Source organism: Mobula hypostoma, chromosome 8 (genome assembly GCF_963921235.1).
Source record: "Mobula hypostoma chromosome 8, sMobHyp1.1, whole genome shotgun sequence".
NCBI lineage: Eukaryota > Metazoa > Chordata > Chondrichthyes > Myliobatiformes > Myliobatidae > Mobula > Mobula hypostoma.
Window position 1 is genome coordinate 107,113,954 of NC_086104.1, and position 18,052 is coordinate 107,132,005.

Here is an 18,052-nt window from a genome sequence, read left to right on the forward strand (position 1 = left end):
TCTTGTATGCCCTTTTTAACCACCTTGTCTACTTATGCTGCCACATTTAGAGACCTTTGCATTTTCTTCAGTACTCTGTATATAATGCAAACCTGAGCCATTCGCAGTATTCCAGGTGGTCAGACTAAGACTATAAGACCATAAGACAAAGCAGAATTAAGCTGTTCGACCCATCAAGTCTGCTCAAACTTTAGAGCTTTCAGTAAAGAGCAAAGCAGTACTCAGATACTTAGCATTGACTCTCCACAATGATCTTATGATTCCTGATGATCCAACATGTACCTTCTGGTGTCATTTCAGTAACATCCCTGGTACCCTACAATTGTGAAGTTGGCTGACCAATTTTATGAAACTCTGTGAAATAATCTACTGCGTTCCTGATGAAGTGAGAGCTGAATCTCAGAATGTGTGTGTGTGTGTGTGTGTGCCATCAATATCATTATGTCAGCCTTGTGAGGTTGTTAATGTCGGATTTAATTTCTCTCACACCTCCTAAAGAATGATGTTAAGTAAGGTACTGTGTGGGCATGTATTTGTGTTTGCCTTTCATAGGCCCATCAGCACTAGGTGCTCACTTCTTCCACTTGGACTTTGCGGTGCTGGAACATATTAAAGTGGTTTATGTTTTTTTCTGTAGTTGCTTTCTTTGATGAAGTGGGACAATTTCTCTACCTCTCTGACACCTTATTTCCATTGAATTGTTTCCTTCCCCTTCCATCTATACAACGCTCACAAGGCAAATAAAATGGATTTGTAAAGTACAGGGAAAAGCACCACTTTGTTCCCAAACAAATGCTTTTAACAAACATGGCTGCAGTCATCTCATGTTTTCTTTTATCAAGAGGTGATTACTCAGTCTTGTGATACAGAGTATATCTGTTACTAAGTCTTTGTCTTTGATCTGATATTGTCAGGTTTCAGAACTGTCAGGTACCAGTGTGTCATCATGCTCTTGCTAATCCCCTTCGTTCTCTGCTATCTCTGGTGCTCCCCTATGCTGCCTGAATTTCAACAGATCTCCCTTGTACTAAAACTCAAAAGGCCTCTCTTCTCCAGCACATCCTCCAGCACATCTTCCACCTCTTGACTGCCTAATCATTCAAAGTGTCAGGATGGAAGCTGGAGATGTAGAAATACTGAGCAGGTCTGGCAGTATCAGTGGAATGACCCAAGTCAAGAGCCTTGCATCAGAGTTGGAGAAAGTTGGACTTGGCTTTTGAGCAACGACACATGGAGAGAAAGGGTGATGGGGAGGAAAATACAAAATGGAAAGTCTGGACAGAAGAGATGAAATGATAGAAGGTGTGAAATCATGAGGAGATAGGAGAGGGATAAGATATCATGATGCTAAAAGCATCTCGGGGTGCAGGGTTCAGAGTTTAATTCCAACACTGCCTGTAAGGAGTTTGTATGTCCCCCCCCCCCCCACCCCGTGAACGCATGGGTTTCTTCCGGGTGCTTTGGTTTCTTCCCATGTTCTAAAGCTATACTCATTAGTTGGTTAATTGGTCTTTGTAAATTGTCCTGTAATTAGGCTGGGGTTAAATAGATAGGTTGCCGGGTGTTGCGGCTGTTCTACGTGATATCTTTTAAATAAAATAAAAATAAAAACATTTCAGATTGGTCATGGTGATGCCTGGCCTGAATGTTTTTATTTCAGATTTCTAGCATCCATATCTTCCCATTAATGAGAATCCAGCTGATCCAACCAGCTTATAGGTAGGGATACTCTGAAACTTGTTTATGGTTTAATACTTCCACAATCATATTTCTGTATTTAACCTTTTATTCTGCTGTCTAATATTATTAGAATACACAAACAAGCAATTTGTCCATATTTACACTTCCATTATTCACTTTGTTGAGATCTTTGCACTTGATGATTGCCAATGACTTGACCTTAAGCCATTCAACAATGTTTTTCATGAAATATCTAATTAAATTTAAAGTTTGGTGGTTTGTCACATTTATTATTATAATAAGATGAAGATTTATTGATTGTTATGCGTCTATAATGATCATGTTTTCCATTTGTTAGGACACTGTGAACCATTTGTTGCTGATTTTCATAGACAACAGTCCAGTGAGTATTACTGATTTAAAATGCATTCTTCCAAAGAAAGTCTGACCTAATTTTTATTTGGCCTTTAATATTCAACTATTTTCAAGTACTATCAGCCATCCAAATGATTGAGGTTATACTCTTACCTTGTAGAATATTTATTGTATTGGAAGAGCTGCTACAAAGACAATGCTAATTGCTAGTGTGTGAGGTTCAAAGTGTCACTTTGCTGCATTTGTTTAAAAAAGGCAGGAATAAACCTATACAACAGGAATTCTGCAGATGCTGGAAGTTCAAGCAACACACATCAAAGTTGCTGGTGAACGCAGCACGCCAGGCAGCATCTCTAGGAAGAGGTACAGTCGACGTTTCAGGCCGAGACCCTTCGTCAGGACTAACTGACGTCAGTCCTGTCGAAGGGTCTCGGCCTGAAACGTCGACTGTACCCTTTTCCTAGAGATGCTGCCTGGCCTGCTGCGTTCACCAGCAACTTTGATGTGTGTTGCAGGAATAAACCTAGCTTCTTCATGACGAGAACCAATATGAAATGACAATATGTTCCAAGCTCAAGTCTGTCAAGAGTTTCAGTTTTCAAAGAGACATTATAAATTACCAAGTCTCTTATTGGCATTAACTGCTGGAGCTGATATGACACAGTAATTGAGTCAGAGCAAAGCAGTACAGATAAGGGCCTTTTGGCCCAATCAGCTCACGTTAATTATGGTGCCCACCCAGCAAGTCCAAATTTCCTGCATCCAGCTTATATCCCTTTAAGCTCAGCCCCTCCATGTACTACTTAAATGATACTATTGTACCTTTCTCTGGCAGCTAATTCTATATATTCTCCACTCTGGAAAAAGTTCCCCTCAAATGCTGGTTGATCCTCCTGCTCAATTCCCTTCAGTAACTTCACCACAGATGTCAGGCTGACTAGCCTGCAGTTCCCTGGCTTGTCCTTGCCACCCTTAAACAGAACAATATTAGTCACTTCCCAGTCATTGGGACATTGGGAGCTTCACCTGTGGCTAACAATTAAGAAAATGTCTCCATAAGAGCCTTTGCAATTCTTTAGCATTCCACAGTCTGGATGAACTCCGTCAGTCCCCGGGAATCTGTTTGCCTTAATGGGCTGTAAGGCTGCAAGTACCTTCTCCCTGGTAATTTGAAACATCTCCACTTGTTTCACTTATCCTGAGCAATCATCTTCTTCTCCTCTGTAAACAGAGATAATTTTCTTTAGTCTTACCTGCCAGATCCATCTCATACTCCCTCTTTGTCCTCTTTGCCCTCCTGATTTCCCTCTTGAATATTTATAATCATTTTGTGGTCAAAGGATTCCCTCTCTTCGACTTCCTCAACTCAATGCATTCTTTCTTTTTCTTGGTCAGAACCTCTAGATTTCTCATCAACCAAACTTCCCTAAACTTGACAGGTGTACCCTCCACCCTAACAGGAACATGCTGCTTTTGGTCTCTTGGTTTCACAATGTTAAAAGCTTCCACTTGCATTAAAAGCTTCCCTTTCCCTTCATACAGGCTGATCCAATCAATCTCTGTTAGATTCTTCCTAATTCCCCCAAAGCTGGTTCTGATCCAGTGAACTGGACCTGACCTATTCCGTTGCTGTCTTAAAACTAATAGAATTAGAGTCACTAGAGCCAAAGTGCTCGCTGACTGTCACTTTAGCTGGCTGCACTGCCTCATGCCCCTAAAGGAGGTCCAGTACTGTAACTCCCAAGCAGGGCCCTCTATAAATTGACTTATCAAACTTTCCTGGGCACATTTCCACCCCATCCAGACCCTTAACACTCTGGGTAGTCTAGTCAGTGCAGGGAATAAAGTCTGCCACTAATTCAACCCCTCTTATTCTTAAAACTATTAGCAATTTTTCTACACACTTGCTGTTGCTGAATATTGGGTGGGGGGGGTGGGAGGGGTGTGTCTATTATACAGCCCCACTAGAATGACTCTCTTCTTTTTAAGTTCTATCAATATGGCCTTACTGGACAACACTCCAAGAAGGCCATCTCTAAATAGTGCTGTCATGGTCTCCTTACCAAAAATGCACTCCTCATTCGCTAGGTATCCTGAGGACATTCAACTCCAGCTCCAGTTCCCTTGACCTGGTCTGTCAGGAGCTGTAGCTGGGTATACTCCCTACAGATGTAGTCATTAGGGAGTCGCTGAGGTTCCCTGACTTCCCACAGCGTGCAGGAGGAGTGCTCTACAGCCCTGACTACCATCTTACCTATACTGAATCAAGTACTAAGGATCTACAGTAAGATGAAACCTTGTCTTTCCTTACCTGTGCCTCCCCACCAAAGCCTTTTTAAAGATCCACTCTCATTCCTAACCCCTGGGCCACTTGCTCAGCCTCCCCCCTCTGTAGCCTCAGCTCCCACTCCTACACTGGCCCGTACTGGCAATGGCCACTCTGCTTCACCCTACCTTTTTATTGGCTGCTGTTAATCAGCCAATCAACTATTAGTCAATCTTTCCTCCTAAATCCCTGTAACATACAATTCACAAGCACCCCCTGAGACCTACCTTTTCAGAGCTGTCTTGCTCCAAGTCCTGACAAGTGAAGTTCTAGTTTGTTTTAATAACAAAGGGAAAGTCGCCTTCTGGGAGCTGACTCCTGTTGGGATTTTGAAAACATGGTTGAGATCAGAATGTAACCTCTCAAAACAGAGGGCCAGAGTTACAGTTGGAACCATTAACAATACATGTCAATTGTATTATTTTGTCCAAGCTATTCTAGGGAAAATAAAGCAAATGTTTTTCTATATATATTTTTTGAAAAGTAGCTGCTTACATTTGACTCACAGAAAGCTCTCAACTCAATATCTCCAGTTGGGATGCTGATACTTTACTAACTTGTCCATACTCTGACCGCTGTACTAATCAGCTTTAGAGTTTCCTTGAATCCTTGGGGCCAGAAACTGCCTCAATCGAGAGTAAAGTATGAGAGGGTGCAGAATGATAGTCATTCAGCCCACTATGAATGAACCAACCTGTGAAAAACCTTCTGAAGTTGCAGTTAGTAAAGACAGTCTCCACTAGTAATGTTACTCATACAGTGACAGGCCTGTATGTGCAAGTACAGTGCATGAGTGATATAGAGTGACAAACCTGTCCCAGTCAGTATGGTGCTCCAGTGTTACATAGTGACGGACCTCTCTGCACCAGTACTACATGGAGGTCAGTGACCAGTGGTGTTCTGCAGGGATCTGTTCTGGGACCCCTCCTCTTCAAGATTTTTATAAATGACCTGGATGAAGAAGTATAAGGGTGGGTTAGTAAGTTTGCTGATGACACACAAAGGTTGGGGGTGTTGTGGATAGTCTGGAGGGTTGTCAGAGGACATCCATAGGATTCAGAACTGGGCTGAGAAGTGGCAGTTGGAGTTCAACTCAGATAAGTGTGAAGTGCAAACACGAGGAATTCTGCAGATGCTGGAAATTCAAGCAACACACATCAAAGTTGCTGGTGAACACAGCAGGCCAGGCGGCATCTCTAGGAAGAGGTACAGTCGAAGTTTCAGGCCGAGACCCTTCGTCAGGACTAGTCCATAGAACACTCAAAGCTGCTGCGCAGGTTGACAGTGTTGTTAAGAAGACGTATGGTGTGTTGGCCTTCAACAACCATGGGATTGAATTCAAGAGCCGTGAGGTAATATTACAGCCATCTAAGACCTTGGTCAGACCCCACTTGGAGTACTGTGTTCAGTTCTGGTCACCTCACTACAGGAAGGATGTGGATACTATAAGAAAAGGTGCAGAGGAGATTTACAAGGATGTTGCCTGGATTGGAGAGCATGCCTTATGAGAACAGGTTGAGTGAACTCGGCCTTTTCTCCTTGGAGTGATGGAGGGTGAGAGGTGAAATGATAGAGGTGTATAAGATGATGAGAGGCATTGATCGTGTAGATAGCCAGAAGCTTTTTCCCTGGGCTGAAATGGGCAATGCGAGGGGGTATAGTTTTAAGGTGCTTGGAAGTAGGTACAAGGGGGAATGTAAGTTTTTCACACAGAGAGCGGTGGGTGCGTGGAATGCGCTGCTGGCGACAGTGGTGGAGGCCGATACAATAGGGTCTTTTACGAGACTCTTAGATAGGTACATGGAGCTTAGAAAAATAGAGGGCTATGCGGTAGAGTAATTCTATGCAATTTCTCGGGTCGGTTACATGGTCGGCACAACATTGTGGGCTGAAGGACCTGTATGTGCTGTAGATTTCTATGTTCTAGTCCTGGTGTGATAGAGTCAGACCTGTCCCTACCAGTCCAGTATTTCCTGTCCTGTCTGTCCTGGTGTGGTAGTGACATACTGTCCCCTGTTAGTATGGTACCCTAGTGTGATAATGACACACCTATCCCCACTAGTACTGTACCCCAGTATGACAACTGTCCCCACTAGTACTGCACCCTAGCGTGATAGTAACATGCCCATCCCCATTAGTACTGTACCTGGTGTGGTAGTGACAGACTGTCCCCACTAGTACTGCACCCTAGTATCAAACACTGATAGACTTTGCTCCACTGGCAGTGTGACCCATTGTAACAGAGTGACTGATGTCCGCTCCATAACTGTGGCCCTCTGTTATACAGTGCCAGACCCATTCCGACCAGCGCTGTAGCCCAATGTTATCAAGTGACAGACCTGTCCCTATGACTATCGTATTGCAGTGACAGACCCAACCCTTCTATGGTGTAGATCATTATTAGATGGAATAGGAGCTAGTCCTGTACTGCAGCGGTCTCCAACCACCGGGCCACAAAGCATGTGCTACCGGGCTGCGAGGAAACGATATGATTTGGCGATATGAGTCAGCTGCACCTTTCCTTGTTCCCTGTCACGCCCACTGTTGAGCCATTACGCATGCGAGGTCATTACCCGCGCGTCATGCTTTTCAGCGAGGGAAGGAGATCAACTCCTCGAGCTTGCAAATGACGGCGGCCTGAAAAGTATGTTTGACATAACATCTCTGCTGGCATTCTGGATCATAGTCAAGGCTAAAAATCCTGAGATAGCCACGAAAGTATTGAAAATGTTGCTTCCATTTCCAACATATCTCTGCAATGAATGCAACGAAAACTAAATTGCAGAATAGAGTGGACATAAGGAACCCCGTTCGAGTATCGCAGTCTCCCGTCACCCTTCGATAGGACCGTGTTGTTGCAGGAAAACAAGCCCAGGGCTCCCACTGATTCAGCGATATTGGTGTGTTGCAATGATTTTATATGTTCATACGGGGAAAATATGTGCTGCGAATTTAATATCCAAATGATACTTAAAATGTTATGATGCTATTGACTTACTTATATAACCATATAACAATTACAGCACGGAAACAGGCGATCTCTCCCCTTCTAGTCCGTGCCGCACGCTACTCTCACCTAGTCCCACTGACCTGCACTCAGCCCATAACCCTCCATTCCTTTCCTGTCCATATACCTATCCAATTTTTCTTTAAATGATAATATCGAACCTGCCTCTACCACTTCTACTGGAAGTTCGTTCAACACGTACTCCAAGCTCCCCTGTCCTCCCCTGATAATTGACTTATCACTATATTCATGCGAGGAAAATATGTGCTGTGTGTTTAATATTAAATTCGTTAGATAAACCCTTCTAGAAACGAAATTGAGTGTATTAGCTAATTATCATCTATATTCCGGTCGTGATTAACACCTCCCCGCCCCCCGAACAGAATCGTCAAAAACGATTTGTAGAAAAAAATCGTACACTCATGCACAAGTTACGCATGTGCGCTGCTGCCCGCGTAAGGCTTCATGGCCATTGTAGTCTTTCTCGGGGTAAACCCAGCAAATCTGACCACTACTCTTGTCCGTTGGCAACCCTACACCCTCCCCCGCCCCCGGTCAGCTGGTCTGCAAGAATATTGCCAATATGAAACTGGTCCGCAGTGCGAAAAAGGTTGGAGACCCCTGCTGTACTGTGTGTCAGATTTTGTACTTTGCATATTTAAGCCAACAGGTCATTGTGAGGCCTGCCTTTATTGATCTTCATAAAAAAATGTTTTAAATATAAAACTACGTCTAAAAATTTTTGCTAATTTGATATAACATTTCTGTTGTTAGCCGGAGCCAGCAACTGAGCCTCCCTCTCCCTTGGTCCCCTTCCTGCAGAGATATGCTGTTGCCAGAAATAAAACCCAGTCGGTGAGATGTAAAACCTTTCTTTTGATCATTGTGTTGTGGTTTGTAATCAATTACGTTTTGCAGTAGTTATCATCTTGCATTTCTACTACATGCAGCTAATGTACAGGCCACACTTGAATAATATTTGTAACCATGGATATTTTAAAACACTCAAGGAAATTGTGACATTAAAGAATGTATAGTTTTCTACTCAGCCCCGTTCTTCTGAAGATATTTTGTTTAAATTTAATGAGCATCTCGAGACCTGACCTTCTACTCTCTTATAAGACCTGAGTATACTTTCTATCAGAAATCTTAGCAATTGGGACCTGATTTTCCCTGCTGCCTTTATTTAGTTATACTTGTCTGACGAGGGTGCATCGGGAGTCAGCTGGCTTACATCAGGAGGGGACTGATCGTTGGATCTCCCTGGTGTGAATGGTTTGGTTGCAAAGATCCCAGGATGCTACATTTAAGTTGCAGAATTCTTCTGTACGTAATCTGCTGTAACACAGGAATTCCTGAACATAATTGACATGATTGTGTGCAGTTTTGGTCCCCTAATCTGAGGAAAGACATCCTTGCCATAGAGGGAGTACAAAGAAGGTTCACCAGATTGATTCCTGGGATGGCAGGACTTTCATATGATGAAAGACTGGATGAACTAGGCTTCTACTCGTTGGAATTTAGAAGATTGAGGGAGGATCTGATTGAAACGTATAAAATCCTAAAGGGATTGGACAGGCTAGATGCAGGAAGATTGTTCCTGATGTTGGGGAAGTCCAGAATGAGGGGTCACAGTTTGAGGATAAAGGTCCTTTTAGGATCGAGATTAGGAAAAACTTCACACACAGAGTGGTGAATCTGTGAAATTCTCTGCCACAGGAAACAGTTGAGGCCAGTTCATTGGCTATATTTAAGAGGGAGTTACATATGGCCCTTGTGGCTGAAGGGATCAGGGGGTATGGGGGGAAGGCTGGTACAGGGTTCTGAGTTGGATGATCAGCCATGATCATACTGAATGGCGGTGCAGGCTCGAAGGGCCAAATGGCCTACTCCTGCACCTATTTTCTATGTTTCTATGATTTGTTTTGGATAGTTGTTGAGGTATTATTTTACTGTTTGGTGTTAGGTCTCACCTCATGTTATTGCCTCTGCGGGCCATGTTGCCTGAGAAAGGGTTGAGCTAATAATGTTTGACTGCACTACATCATAACTGGACAATCTTTCCAAATCTTAGCAATGCTGACTTAACTACATTCTTTTTTGTAATACAACCATTAGGCCAAGACCAGAGGAAGGCCCTCCCTCTCTCATGTCTGCTCCGCCATCCAAAAGGATGATCTGTCACTTCACCTTGAGTCCTACTCATACAGCATGGAAAGAGGCCCTTCAGCCCAATACAAATGTACTGACCAGGATGCCTATCTGATCTAATTCCATTTCCTATGTTTGGAACACTTCTTATCACTGTGCCTGTCCAAATACTTTTAAAAAGCACTGATACCTGCCTCTATCACCACCTCTGGCAACTAATTCCATATACTCACCACCTTCTGTGGAAAAACTTGTGCTTCAGATCTCCTTTGAATATTTTTCCTCTCACCTTAACCCTATATCCTCCAATTTTAAGTTCCACTACCCTTTGGGAAAAAGACTGTGTCTATTTATCTTGTCCCCTCATAATTTTATAAAACCCCTGCGGTCACCCCTCCAATGCTGCTGTGAGTGCAATCAACCTATTCAATCTCTCCTTGTAACTAAAACCTTCCATTTCAGGAAACATCCTGGTGAACCTCTTATGCTCTCGTCTGAGTGCTGCCAATCCTTTCTGTAGTATGTTGATCAGATGGTATTCCAAGTGTGGCCAAAGCAATCTCTCGTGCAGCTGCAACATGATGTCCTAACTCTAATACCTCACCTGTGAAGGCAAGCAAGCCATGTGCCTTAACTACCCTATCTACCTGTTTCGCCATATCTAGGGAGCTATGAACTTACACCCAAAGGTCCCTCTGTATATTGGTGCTACTAAGGTCCCTGTCATTTATGTACATGTAGATGACTCAAAATGTCTTGCCTGTTGCCACCATTAAGTTCTATCTGCCACTGCTGCCCCCAGCTCTTCAGTTGATCTGTGTTCTTTTGTATCCTTTCACAACCATCTTTGCTGTCTTCTACTCCAATTGTTTGTACCTTTGGCAAATCTATTGGATCACAGACATTCCCACCCAAGTTTCTTTAAATTAAACAACAAACAGCCACCCCTGTGGTACATCACTGTTACATACTTCTAGTCAGAGATACAACCCTCCATCACTACCCCAAATCAACTTACTACCAGATCAATTTTGGATCCAGTTTGCTAGACTACCTTGAATCCCTTATTCCCTAACTTTCTAGACCAGCCTACTGTGTGGCTCTTGTCACACGCCTGGCTGAATATTTTCCTGACATTTCCCCATAACCTTGTATTTTTTTTTGGTCTTAAGTGTATCCAAGGATGCCGCCACCAAAGCCCTGTGTGGTAAGGAGTTTCCAGTGGCTTCTAGCTGACTAGAAGAAATTCTTCCTCTCTTAAGTGGGCGTTCCCTTATTCTGAAACCATGCTACCTAGTTCTGGGTTCTGGGCTTATCCATCAGAGGAAATATCCTCAACATTTATTGCTTCAGTAAGATCACCTTTCAGCCGACTAAATCCAGTGAGCAAATTCCCAGTCTGTTTAATTTTTCTTTCAGGGACAATTCTGCCATTCTTCAGATCACCCTAGTGAACCTTTCAGGAATGGCCTCCAGTGAAATATCTCCCTTTATTATTATTTTTGTTATTTAGAGATATAGCATGGTAACAAGCCCAAACTGCCTATTTGCACTCATGTGACCAAATAACAAACTAACCACCACATCCTTGGGATGTGGGTGGAAACCGGAGCACCCAGAGGAAACCCGCGCGGTCACGGGGAGAATGTTCAAACTCCTTTCAGGCAGCAGTGGGAGTCGAACCCGGGGGGCTGGCACTGTAAAGCGTTACATTAACCGCTACACTGTGCCAATCCTCATTTATACTTCATTTATAAAATAAAGAAAGACGTTTGTTCAAAGTAAAATGGCCGAGACCCTTCGTCCAGTCCTGACGAAGGGTCTCGGCCCGAAATGTCGTCTGTACCGCTTCCTAGAGATGCTGCCTGGCCTGCTGCGTTCACCAGCAACTTTGATGTGTGTTGCTTGAATTTCCAGCATCTGCAGAATTCCTCGTGTTTGTGAGATAGAAGTACATATTCAAATATGTTTTTTTTTTGTTTTTGTCTATTTGGAGATCATAGTAACAGGCCCACGCAGCCCAATTACACCCATGTGACCAGCTAATCTCTGAATTGTATGCCTTTGGAATGTGGGAGGAACCAAATCACCTGGAGGAAACCCATGTGGTCATGGGGAGAAAGTATAAGCTCCCTGTAGACAGCTTCAAGAATAGAACCTGGGTTGCTGACACTTTAATAGTGTTATGCTAACAGCTACACTATCCTGCTACCCTGGGGTTAGAGTCTGACAGCATAGAAACATGTCCTTTGGTCCACCAAGTCCACACCAATCATCAAACATTTGTTTACACTAACTTATCTTCTTCCCACCTTTCCGTCAACTCTCCCCAGATTCTGCCACTCACCTGCTCACTGGAGACCATTTACAGTGCCCAAGTTAAACCAGAGCATCTGGAGAGAACCCAAACAATTGCAATGTGCACACACAGACAGCACCCAAGGTCAGGATTGAACCCAGGTCTCTGGCCTGCTAGCTGTACCACTGCGTGTTTCAATATATAACTCCAGACTAATGCATTATCAGGGAATGTGTGCAAAAGGTGCAATATACTTAGCAGAATGGCTTTTAGGATAGAAAATATGATTTCCAATTATTCCATATCTTTTTGTTTTTAAATATCCACTTGGTCATAGAGCACTTCAGCACAGAAACGAGCCCTTTGGCCCTTCTAGTTTATGTCAAACTATTATTCTGCCTCGTCCCATCGACCTGCACTCAAACCATAGCTCTCCATACTGTCCCATCCATGTACCTATCCAAACTTCTCTTAACCGTTGCAATTGAACCCACATCCATCACTTCTGCTGGCAGTTCAGTCCACACTCTCCCCACCCTGTGAGAGAAAAGGTTTCCCCTCATGTTCCCCTTTAACACCTTTCACCCTTGACCACCATTTGTAGTCTTTCCCAACCTCAGTGGAACAAGCCTAATTGCATTTACTCTATACCCCTTATAAGCAGTGTGAATTCTGTGATATGTTGATTGTTGTTTTCACATTAATTGTTTGTCAGCCTGTTTGTGTGTAGTTTTTCACTGACTCTGTTAGATTTCTTTGTTCTTCAGCGAATTCCATGCAAGAAAATGAATCACAGGGTAGTATATGGTGACATACCGTAATGTGCAAAAGTCTTGGGCACACATATATAGCTAGGGTGCCTAAAACTTCTATGTATTGCACTGTGCTGTTGCCACAAAAAGAAAATCAAATTTCATGACATATGTGAATGATGATAAACCTGATTCAGATATGGGTCTCTGCTGTGGAATGAGAGTGGGCAGGGGGCAGGGAGAAGGAAATCGTGGTTGGGAAAAGTGGAAGGGAGAGGGAAGCACCAGAGATACATCCTGTTATGATCAATAGATCAACTGTTTGGAAACAAATGACCTTGCCTCAGGGCTGCATGTGTCTGAACTCAAACCAACCCCACCCCTGGCACCTGCACCACATCCCTCCCACGGTGCTCCAACCGTGCCATTCCCAACATCTTTTGCTTGCTAATGCATTTACCTGGAAACTTTGATGTATTTAATAATATCAAATTTTTTCATGAACCGTGAAGATGAAGCTACTCACACATATTTCAATATTTTGCAATATTTCAAGCATTTCAAATGTGTTTAAAATTGATTTTATATTGTACTTGTTTAACTGCTTCGTCATGCTGTAAATGAAATACTGAGCATGTGTTCTTTAATTTCCCTAGGCCCTTAAACTTGAGCTGAAGGAAATAAGAAACCAGCAGGATCTGCTGTTCGGGTTCATGAACTTATTGAAGCAGGAGGGTGCAGTGCATGTCCTGCAGTTCTGTCTGGCTGTGGGTAAGATTAAGCAATGTGGGAAATGCTTGTCCATGGGAAGTACAATGAAGGTTGATGCTTCTTGTCCACCTGTACAGGTCTTCTGTGAGACCTAGCAATTTACAGTGTTCTCTGCACACTCTCCTGGTGTCTGTCGATTACTGAGGAAACACTGCACGCACGACCGTTACATATGCCCTGTGCTGATGAGACATGGTGCATCAGTAACAGATATGTGAAAGTATCTGTGGACAAAACTATAAGATTGGCAGTTCTGATGGAAGGTCAATTGAAGTGAAATGTTGACTCTATTTCACTCTTCACGGGCTGAGCACTTGGAGGCACCTTGCTTTGTTGAACGTACTGAATAAATGCAAATTGCTTCATATTTTAGCAGCTTAAATATGCAAAATAACTTGAATTCCTTCAGTTTCAAAAAGGCAGGCTTCTGATGTAAATAATTATTTATGGAGCACTTGTTATACAATGTAATTTGAAGTGTTTTATAATGAGATAAAGTGCAAACATGAAAATAAAAGACAAAAAGGTGTTAGTTAAAAGCAAGTTTAAATAAATGGACTTTAAAAGTGTCAACTAAGTTTGCTTCTCTTACAGTTTTAGATATTGAATTCCACTATTTAGGAGCGTAGTTCAAAAAGACTGACCTGCTAAATATACTGTGAGGGAGCTTGTTTAAATCCAAGAGACCAGTGGAAGAAATATCTGATATAAATGGACAATAAGATAGAGTTAATGATGTATCGAAGTTTTTGAACCTGTTTAAATATCTTGTTGCATCACTGATATCTTCCCATACTTATTTCTCCTTCAGCCAGATTCAGATTTAAATTTACTTATGTCATGTAAACAAGGCATACATTGAAATGGTGATTCACAACCAACATACCTAAGGATGTGCAGGTGGCTGCCCATAAGTGTTACCACACGTAACTCCACCAACATAGCATGCCCACAGTGCTTGGCAGAACAACACCGAACATGACAAAACAAACTCAGTAAGCACCAAAACAACAACAATAAATCAAGCCCTTTTCCTCTCTTCCCACCTTCCTTCCCTCCCCACACACAGACACACATGCAGACGCGCACACACACAGACATTTGTCTAACTCCAGGGCAGTCCTTGTGTATTGGTCATTGTGCTACAATTTCTGGAGTTCGATCAACCGCAGGTTTCGATCTTCAGTATGGACCCTCCATTCTAGCTGATGACAGGACCCCACAGCTCAAGCTCTGAGTGGTCCAACTGACCAGCCCTCATGCCTCCTGCTCACATAGACATGCACTAACCTGGGACAACCCAATAATTGTGGATCTCCTTTGTCCCCAAGTCTACGTTGTAGGCCTTCGAACGCGGAGCAGTGGTCTGGACTCAGGATGTCCTTTGACTTCTTGTCCCTATTGCTAGCATTTTGAGTGCAGAGCCGAGGTCTGGACTCGTCCCCATCTTCTTACAGTTGCAAACTTTTGTTTCAACAGAGGAATTCAATGACAAGATCTTGTGTCCTGAGCTCACTGACGACGAGAAGCAGAATCTTCACAAGGAGGTGAAGGAAATCTATGAGACATATTGTCTTGATGAGAGCGTTGATAAAATCAAATTCGATCCCTTTATTGTCGAAGAGATAAAACAGAGTAAGTTTGTCACAATAAATATTATGATTAAGGAAGTAATGAGTGTTCATTTAGCAATGGGTTTAGAGTTTATTCATAGGGTGTATGGTGCTGATGTTCCATAATAGTTTGGATTTCAAAGTATGGCTTTGTTGAAGCGTGTAGGACTTTCTATAAGTTGGTCCTTGTTGCACACTACTACCAATGAATATCCAACAATTTTACTTTCCTTGTCTATATAATTCAATTTGCCATTTGTAGTGAAAGCTTTGCACATTTGCATTTTTGTTTTAGGATTAGTACCTAAAGAAATGGCATTAATTTTGTTTTTTTATAGTTTAGGTATTGGTACTCAGCAAAGTTGTGATGAGTTCAAGGTGCAAGTTGGGATATTGAGTTACCCTGGTAGAGAGCCAGCACAGACATCATGTGCCAAGTGGCCTTCTCTTGTGCAGTAACCAAGCTGTTATTCTGTAAAAAAAAAGTAAAAGTTGGATGGAATGAAAAATGCAAACTTATTCCTGGATTTGCTTTGATGTATTGTCAATGAAATTTGCGAACAGGGTTTTAAAATAATGGGGCAATCGCTGAATAATTCCCTTTTAAAATTCTGTTGATTTATGTTCTGAGTCTAATTCAGTTCAGTTGGTGCAGTGCCCCTGCCAGACGTACTAAGAAGATGGGTTGGATAAGGAACTGGGAAGCTCAGCAAAGACTGTAAGATAGCTCTGGGTTTGAACTGTTGTCTGGTTCTTATTTATTCAGAATGATCCTGAAGTCACTTCTGTTGTTCTTTAAATAGTTGTCCATTCATTAAATGTTCGTCTCACTATATTTGAAGATGTTGTTATTATTTAGTCTGAACGTGCCATCCCCGTTCCTAATCTAGTTTACCTTTCTCATGTTGCTTCCTGTATCGCATCTCCTAATGTCACCTTTCAAACTACTGATCAAGACTAATCAGATGACTTCATGCAGATGATCAATTCACAGTTCTTATCAACACTGACTCCAACTTAAAGTGTCTCCCTTGTACCAAGTAAATTTATTGTCAAAGTACACATTTATCACCATATAGAACCCTGAGATTCATTTTCTTGCGGGTATACTCAGAAAATAGAAGAAACACAATAGAATCGGTGAAAGACCATACCTAACAGAACGGACGACACCCAGTGTGCGAAGGACAACAAGCTGTGAAAAATATCGAGAACATGAAATGAAGAGCACTTGAAAGTGAGTCTATAGGAACAGTTCAGTGATGAGGCATGTGAAGTTGAGTTAACTTGGAGTTAAGTCTTTCTTTTGATTCAAGAGCCTGATTAGTTAAGGGGTAATAACTGTCGCTGAACCTGGTGGCGTGAGTCCTGAGGTTCCTGTCCCACCCTCCTGATGGCAGCAGCAAGAATGACAGAGCATGGCCTGTGTGGTGGAGGTCCCTGATGATGGATGCTGCTTTCCTATGACAATGCTACGTGTAGATGTGCTCAATAGCAGGGAGGGCTTTACCTGAGTTGGACTGGCTGTATTCACTACTTTTTGTAGGATTCCCATTCAAGGGCATTGGTGTTTCTACACCAGGCTGTGATGCAACCAGTCGATAGACTCTCCACCACACATCTATAGAAGTTTGTCAAAGTTTTAAATGTCATGCTGAATCTTTGCAAACTTCTTAGTAGAGGCTCTGCTGTGCCTCTTTTTGTTTAGGCCTTTGTGGTCTGGGCCCAGAACAGATGCTCTGAAATGATAACACCGAAGAATTTAAAGTTGCTAACCCTCTACACTTCTGAACCCTCAATACGTCTAACTCGTGGACCTCTGATTTCCTCTTCCTGAAGTCAATAATCTGCTCCATGGTTTTGATGACATTGAGAAAGAGGTTGTTACTGTGGCACCACTCAGCCAGATTTTCAATCTCCCTCCTATATCGCTGATTCATCACTACCTTTGATTCAGCTGACAGCAGTGGTGTCATCAGCAAACTTAAATATGACAATGGAGCTGTGCTTAACCTCACGGTCATAAGGGGGACTAAGCACATGGCACTGTGGTGCACCTGTACTGATGTTATTGTGGAGGAGGTGATTTTGCCAATCTGAACTGACTGGGATTTGCAAGTGAGAAAATCAAGGATCCAATTTCACATCTTCATGAGTAGAACTAGCCATAGTATTCGAGCCATAGCATACCCTAAGCTCTTTTTAGTACAACCTTCTCCGTCTTGGGGTTGTATATTGCAGTCTTCAGCTACAGAGTTCATGATTTCACAAAGCTACATTGATGAAGTATGATCAACTGAGCTTTCTAATGTCTTTACTGCAATTTTCTTGCATGCTTCAATATTGTCCATGGGCTATTTATAATGTTTGTTTTCCATCTTACATATTCCATTTGATATGATTGTCATTAAATTTCATTTTGATTCCATTTTGTAATCGATCAGTTTTCTCCAATTCATTGACACCACACCCAGTATCAAATGAACATTTACAGCTATCCATTTCCAAGTGATTGCTATAAATTAAAACGGTGGAGATCTACAATACTGTGCAAAAGCCTTAGGCACCTTGATTCTTTTATATGGTTTCAAATGGTATGGCCTTCACAGAGCCCGATCTCAACGTCATCAAGTCTGTCCGGGATTACCTGGAGAACAGAAACAAGCAACGCATCCAAAGACTGTAGAAGAATTGTGGCAAATTCTCCAAGATGTGTGGAACAATCGTCCAGCCAATTTTCATACAAAACTGGGCATCAGTATACCTAAGAGAACTGATGCAGTTTTAAAGGCAAAGAGTGGTCACACCACATATTGATTTAGGTTTTTTTAGTCTATTGCTCTTTATAGTAATTTTTTTATATTTAGAAACTTCTCGTTAATTATTTTTGAAAGTATCTTCACTTTACAGAATTTTTTTTACATGTGCCTCAGACTTTTGCGCAGTATGGTAAGCCAATGCACGGAGCTGACTGGAATCTAATAAGCATAAGATACTTCCTCATCTTCAGTCCATTTGTTCTTCAATCCAAGGATTTTGCCTGGACCTCTCAATTTGTGTGGAATTTTGTCGGACGTC

The 18,052-nt window shown here is 42.4% G+C and overlaps 1 protein-coding gene across 3 annotated transcripts in view; it reads left to right on the forward strand.

The window, feature by feature from the left end:
- snx14 (sorting nexin 14) overlaps positions 1-18,052 on the forward strand; it is a 174,602-nt gene that overhangs the window by 53,279 nt on the left and 103,271 nt on the right. For 2 of the 3 annotated variants that reach the window (XM_063056561.1, XM_063056562.1), the window contains exons 10-13: positions 2,039-2,083; positions 8,163-8,243; positions 13,247-13,361; positions 14,841-14,996. In XM_063056561.1, coding sequence (XP_062912631.1) covers positions 2,039-2,083; positions 8,163-8,243; positions 13,247-13,361; positions 14,841-14,996 — 397 coding nt within the window. The remainder of the gene's footprint in view (positions 1-2,038; positions 2,084-8,162; positions 8,244-13,246; positions 13,362-14,840; positions 14,997-18,052) is intronic. The other variant, XM_063056563.1, reaches the window with a different exon arrangement.